The 7,006-nt window shown below is 42.8% G+C and overlaps 1 protein-coding gene across 1 annotated transcript; it reads right to left on the bottom strand.

The window, feature by feature from the left end:
• Positions 1-2,995: 2,995 nt before the first annotated feature.
• On the bottom strand, positions 2,996-5,796 carry CFAP97D1 (CFAP97 domain containing 1; the record flags this gene model as incomplete). Its single annotated transcript, XM_081028155.1, has 5 exons — positions 2,996-3,052; positions 3,489-3,612; positions 4,651-4,769; positions 5,044-5,114; positions 5,673-5,796. 5 exons carry the CDS (start codon positions 5,794-5,796, stop codon positions 2,996-2,998), a joined length of 495 nt encoding a protein of 164 aa, XP_080884281.1.
• Positions 5,797-7,006: the final 1,210 nt, after the last annotated feature.

Here is a 7,006-nt window from a genome sequence, read left to right as displayed (position 1 = left end):
CCCTCTCGTTAATGACAGCTGCCCTGGTTCTTGCCTGTCCCTACCTTCAGATTACAAGGGCTCCTGTCCTGCTAGATCATGGGAAATCAGATGATCCTCCCCCCTTCCCCAAAAAAACTGTTTAAGCCACGATACATCAGTCCTGACTGTAAAAAACAAATTGTATAGACTCTGAGTATGGGCCTAATGGGTTGTTTCCGAGCAAAAGTGTTTATCATACAGGATTTGTGAGATATCTTACCTGCTCAGAGAATTTTGTCTCTTATTAATATCCATTGTATGTATATAAGTCTTTATTCTGTGCTGGGAGCTATGCTAAGGCCTTTATGTACATTACTTTGATAAATACTCCAAACCTATGATGGAAGATTCTTATCATCTCCATTGTATAATAAGAAAAACAAGGCTTAGAAAGTTTACATAACGTGTCCAAGCTCGCACAGTTTTATTTTATTTTGTTGGGGTTTTTTTTTGCATATTTTATTTTACTTTATTTTTTATTAGTTTCAGGTATATGCACAGCTTTAACTAAATGGTAGAGCTATAGTGTTTGAGCCCAAGTCTTCCTAATATCAGAGATGGTCATCAATTACTGTACTATAGTGCCTCATTCTTTTGTGGTCCCAGAATTGTGGCTACTTTGACTTGCAAGTGAGGAATGTGTTCACAGCTAGAATTTACAATACTATGTAGCATGGCTATAACTTCTGAAGAGGCTGCTTATACTGCAATTTTCAAGCTCTTTTCCTCGAGGAGAAAAGGAGGCCAGGTTAAGGGTGAAGCACCAGGGAGATTTGCTGTCCATTTAAATTTCCGTTTTGCCTTGTTACACAAGGACAACTTTGTCGCTTTCTGACTCACTAACCTGGTAGGTCCACCTAACAGGATCACGTTCTTCAGAACTTTCTAGCAATAGCATGAAGACTTCTTTGCACTTACAGAGTACTGGATTCTTATCAAGTGACGTTAGTCTCGAGCTGTTTCACATAGAACCAGGGCGGGAAGGGCAGCTGCCCCTTGAAGTGTGAATGGTACATGTGAAGTTGTATTACATAGGAGAGCTGTGATCTAAAGGCAATTCTCAGGCAAACACCACATATGTCAAAATTACTCACGAAAAATCCCCTAGGGAGGCTCCCTGGTGGGGATCCTAACCATCTCTCACCAGGTCCCATCTTGGTGGGTTTTCCTCCAGTGTAGGAACACAGTGGTTGAGCACCAGATGACTTTATTTGTATTTCATACTACTCAACAGACTTCTTCTGCTTCTTAATATTTTTACACAATTGCCAGATGAAATGATAATAATACTCTTCCTGTGCATTATGAAGCAAGGCATTGAAATGTGATGCTTCCTTTACTTCCTGTCAAAGGTGCTTCCCCACCCCGAAGACCAGCTGTGTCTACAGCTGTTTGTCTGCTACTAAATCTGGGAGAGTAGAATGTATAGGGCTCAGATAGAGACAGAAGTCATTTGTAAAGTGTTTCTGCTATTTGCAACCAAGCAGAAAAGTGTTGAAAAAAAGATACCTGTTTACAAATATAAATTGGTGGGATGTGGGCAAATGCAATTCCAAATCCCATTCCAGCTATTAATACATATGTTCTGAGCTCCCAGGCAAAAATTTCACAAAAGTTCATCAGTTAGGCCCCCCATACCAAAAAATCTCCTATTACATACTCCTTGAGATGTGTGCTCTATGGATTGTACCAATGTAAACTTCTTGGTTTGATATTGAATGATATAGTTACACAAGATAGTTACCCTTGGGGAAGCTGGTGAAGGATGCAGGAGACACCCCGCCCGCCATACATTTACTTGCAACTGCCAGTGAATCTAATTATTTTAAAATAAAAAGTTTATTTATTTGTGATGAGATCATTTAAGATCTACCAACTTTCAAAATAAAAAGCTTAAAAAGTCAGGCTCAAAAACAGCGTGACCAGTCACAGAAGCCACGCAGACGTGATCTTGCCATGTATTTTGATATATTTTTGACATTTCACTGTTGCTGCTCCCTATAAATGAACACAGTACATGGAAATGTCACTGAAGCATTCTTTTCCAATTCTGTGTATTCACAGAGAAACTACTGGCATTTGTTCTCTGTGCTGTCTGAACCTTAATTTCATCACATGCTTTGGTTTTCCATTTTGACAGAGTTGAACTTTTGGCTAGATCATCTCCCTGCACCTATTCCCCTCAGGATGGTGGTGATAGTGTATGTTTTAAAAAGTTCTCTTTCATTAAAACTTCTTTTCATGGCCCCAAATAAAAATGCTTGTTGTTTTTTCCTTCTGCCTGCCCCATTGTGTCTCCATTTGGGGATGAGACTTAAAGCCCGTGGGTACCTTAAATGTTAATTTACTCGTTTTATGTTCCAAGCTTTATTGTAGCCTCCTAAGATTAAGCATTCAGCCACTTAGGAGTGTCTTGAGATTCTAAGCAGCTAAGAAATCCTAGGGCCTTCCTTGTATCTTTTCCATGGTGAGTACCTTGTATTTAGGGAGAAGAGAGAGAGAGAAATGGAGAACCATCAATTATACAGAACTCTTCTTTGGAAAGCCTGCGTGTCCATTTATCCTTTTCCCCAGGAGGGGAAAAACCAAACTCAGTCATTACTAATAATGTTCAATAATACAAAATGCCAACACAATAGTACATTTGAATAGTGACAGAGACCTGTAATGTAACTTTGGCACAACCTTAAAGCCATGAGACCTCCTGTTTACATCTTCTTGGAACAAATCACTTCTCCTTAGACTCATGTAAAGCCTCAAAGCTGATGACGAAAGACAGTCATTTCCTACTTACTTGGAGAGAAACCAAAGACAGAGCTCCAAGTTCTCTGAATGGATGACCAATCAATATTATAGAAGAGCAAATTCACCCTGTAACTAGGATGCTTGCTCTCCATCTATACTGTTTTTGGGGCTTTGGTATCAATAGTGATCACTGTATCCTACAGTAAAGAGTAACTGGGGTAAGACATACCTATTCATCTTGGGAGAGAAGATATTTTGTTGTATTTCTGATGTAGCGTCTTGAATTCTTGAAGAAAAAAAAATCAGAAAGATTTATGTCAAAGCGAGGGTGCTGGTGTGAAAGTTCTAAATTCTAAGGATAGTTTAGAAAAGACAGGTTAAAGCCAGGGAGAGGAGGTTTTAAAACCAGTGCAGATGGCTTTTTTTCTTAAAGGGTCAAATTAACCACATACTGGATCATGTACCCTTCATCCTCTGTGCTGTACAGTCAGCCTTTCTTAATGAATTAGGGATGGAGGAAGAGGCTACCAGGTATTTTTCTGAAACTGATACATAATGGCTTTGCTACCAAGGAGATGTGCTTAGCTCGTGGATGGTTTGTTCTGGGTGGTTTTTCTTTAACTGATTAGTGCATGTCTCATGATCTCACCCTCCTGAGACTGACCCTATTCTGAGCACAGACGAACTCTGTGCATGGGAATATCCCAGAGCCCCCCACGTGCCTGCCAGTCCATCTCCGATGAGCTGCGGTCATAGTAGGGTTTGCGATCACCAAGCCTCTTCAGAATGCCCTGGTTTTCCACGGTGATTCTCACTAGCTCCCGGTTCCTTGTTTCTCTGTTTAAGCTGAAAAACACAAAAATCCCAAGATGGGTGAATAAAATTCTCTTGGATGGAAAAGGGGCAATGAAGTGATGTCATAAATCCAGGCTGCCTAAGTGCAGGGAGCAAGCTCTTCTGCTGAGCTGAAGCCCCACACACCTGCTGAACCACACTGTACTCTGGGAAATGTACTTAGCATTGGCAGGTTTACAGCAGTGGTTTCCGGCCCCACTGTCCAGAAGATTCTACTTGATTGGTCCAGGGTGCGGCGTGGGCAGTAGCATTTTGTAAAAGCTCCTCAGGAATTATGTGAAATGAGAGTTGATAATGTCTGATTTCTACGATGAGGGAAGGTCTTGCCCATGGATAAATCTCAAATGGCTGGTGACAAGGTTTGTTTCACCTCACTTGCCTCAGTTTCAGATATACAAGAATACAGGAAAGTCATCTTGACACTCACCACCACACACACACACAGCCACCAAATTCTTTCCCTTAGAGACATTTCTTCTGGAGCCCCGACCCCACTGCATTATTATTTACATAAATGTTTCCCCTACCAGAACCTGAGTTGTTGAGATTAGGAAATGTATATCTCATTTCATCTCTATTGCTGGTGCTGAGCACATAGTTGCTCAGGAGATAGTTATAGAATCGAATCTTAAGAGTGCTGTGTCATAGTCCCAGCTATGGCCACCACTTTACAAAAGTATGCAGTGCTTTTTCTTTTTTGTTTTTTTTTTGAATTTTTGTAAGAGTTTATTTGAGCCAAACTGATGACATATGCCAGGGAGCAAGATCTCAAATGTTCCCCTGCAGTGCTTTCTTGTGACAAACTCTGAATACGACTCCAAAAAGTCTATTAAATGAAATAAAAGTTAGCTGTTCAACACTAGGAAAGGTCCCTGTTTTCATTCTCCTTGACATGGTCTCTTTGGTTATTCCTCAAGATAATACTCCCTTAAATACTCCCCCCACTCAGGAGAACTTTCCACTAAAACTTAACAAAGGGAAAGTAATTTTTGACTTTCCAAAAATGAAATGAAGAGAAAAAAACACTACCTCTTGGAAAAATATTCATTCCAGCAATCTACCGTGGCAGGGCCGCGATGGGCATTGGCGATTTTCTGACACAGTTGCTTGTTTTCATGTTCGATTTTGTCGATTTTCCTTTGTTCACCCTGGTGAGAAACCCCTCCATGGTGACATCATCGCTACATTGTGCAATGGTTTAGCATCACTCTCCACTGGGGTTGTGGGAAAGAGGCAAATGGAGGGCTACAGTGAAGACTGGGAGCAGAGCTGAGGACATGGGGTGATGTGGATAGGGAGGAGAATTAATGAATCTTTGGGTTAGGTAAGTATTTAGAAAGTGCTGCGAAACTGGACCTCTTTAGGACACAGTTAAAAATCATCAGTAAGGTACATCAGCAGATGGCATGAACAATTAAATACCTGTAGTTTGCTCAGTTTTAAAATGTGGTGTGTGTGCGCCACTGGAGGTTTGGTATCAACAGCAGGCTTCACTAGAGAAGGATAAAAATGAGCAATGTTACGCCACAGGTGTCCTCTTTAAAAGCCTCAGAAAACACAGAAAACTTACTCGCGTTCCAGACAACGGCCCCGATAATAAACAGTATGATTTTGAATTCTGATCTTAATCCAGCTCAGGAATTTTAGTTTAGTTTAATTCTCCAAACTGACATAAGAGTTGTAAGCAGAAATGAAGGAAGGGTATGGGCTAGAAAAAGTAAAATTTACAGAGATAAATGTCCTTTGAATCCCATGAAAGAACCTGCCTCCCACCCTCTCCCAGTATGACTAGCTTGTCTATTGCGTGCTCAAGTACTGTCCTCTTTCTAACTTACTTTGGCTTTAAAGAGTTTAAATGCGCATTTCTATCAAAGGAACTCCCTGGTAGAAGATAAATTTTGCCACTGATGCTAATGTCCTCTTGACCCAACTCAGCAGATAAGGACACATCATCGCAAAGTTATGAACTGGTCTGGTTCACTGTCAATATCTCTAATGTGGACCCTTCCAGAACCCCTAATCGCAGTGTCCAGCCCAAACTGCCCACATACCGATTTGTATTCTATTCTTGTGAGATAGGTAATGGCCAAAGTCCAGTGTCTTCCTGAAGGTTGTGCTCTGCCTGTGATTAGAGACGATTACAGGGTAGGCTAGGTAATCCAGGGAATTGTTCATCTTCTCTTCCTAGTCTTACTTCAGAAATGAGGCACCTAGACTCCGCTGTGAGGTACGTAGCTGTCCCCATGACGGGCTGTCATAGTTACTACCCAGTTATGACATCAGGGACAGCTCTCAGGGAAGGAGGAGCCCAGCAGAGCACGCCTGGCTGTCCCTGGGCTTCTCTTTTGAAAGCTAATGTAGACCCAAGTCAGGATGAGGGGTAAATGACTTGGAAGCTTTCTCACGTGCTTTGAGTGCAGATGCCACCGGCACAAGCCGGAAAAGGTGTGGAGTGCTGGGAGGGGTGGGGATTGAGGGAGAAAGGATGTAACCAGCCTTGGGCTGTAAGTTTAATAGTCTCCACTGCAATGGTTCCCCTAAAGAGTGAGACCACAGGCTTTTTGGGGGAGGTTAACGATGAACTGGATGATAATCTGATGCAATTTCTTCATTTGCAGGTGAGGGAACTGAATGAAGCCCAGAGCAGCAAGCCAAGCTGCTCAAGAACCAAAGTTAGTGGCAGAGCTGGGCTCAGAATATGGGTTTCCTGAATTCCCAGGACCACATTGGCTTTTTGGAAGGGGGGGGGGTGAATCTGCCATTTTCAAAGCAGTGGGGGAGGACAGAGACTGTCTTTTGCTCCTAGTGGGATCTCAGTAAGCAGTGAGTTGCGGGCACACTGTGGTTCATAGCAGGCTGGCAGCAGCTCCAGGAAGGGCTGCAAAGGAGTCCTATTCATCTCCATACTAGCATAGGGGGTGGCACCTAGGGGTGCTCCACTCATTTGCTGAGAGAGAGAGAGAGAGAGAGAGAGAAAGAGAGAGAGAGAGAGAGAGAGAGAGTGTGAGAGAGAACAAACTCCCATTCAGTGTGCTATTAGCGCTGGGCGCTGTCCTTAAGCGTCACATTTAATCTTGCAAACAGCCCTAGGAGTTAGGAGCTACTACTATCCCCATTCCTCCTCCCCCCGCAGCAAACAGGCTCAGAGAGGTTAAGTAATTCCCCATGGTAAGAATGCCAGGCCTGGCTGCACAGAGCCCAAGCCTTTAAGAACCAGCAGACTCTCAATGAACGTTGAAAGAATTGTGCCCCAAAATTGAGCTTCTCAAACTTTAACTTTCCTAGGGATCCCCGGGGTGGGGGTGGGGGTGGGGGTGGGGTTGTAAATGCACGTTGTCATTCAGCGGGTCTGGGCTGGGACGGAGATTCTGCCTTTCTGACACGC

The sequence above is a fragment of the Rhinolophus hipposideros genome (genome assembly GCF_964194185.1).
Source record: "Rhinolophus hipposideros genome assembly, chromosome: 20".
Lineage (NCBI taxonomy): Eukaryota > Metazoa > Chordata > Mammalia > Chiroptera > Rhinolophidae > Rhinolophus > Rhinolophus hipposideros.
The sequence above is the reverse complement of the archived record's forward strand: the minus strand, read 5'-3'. Positions and strand labels throughout refer to the sequence as shown.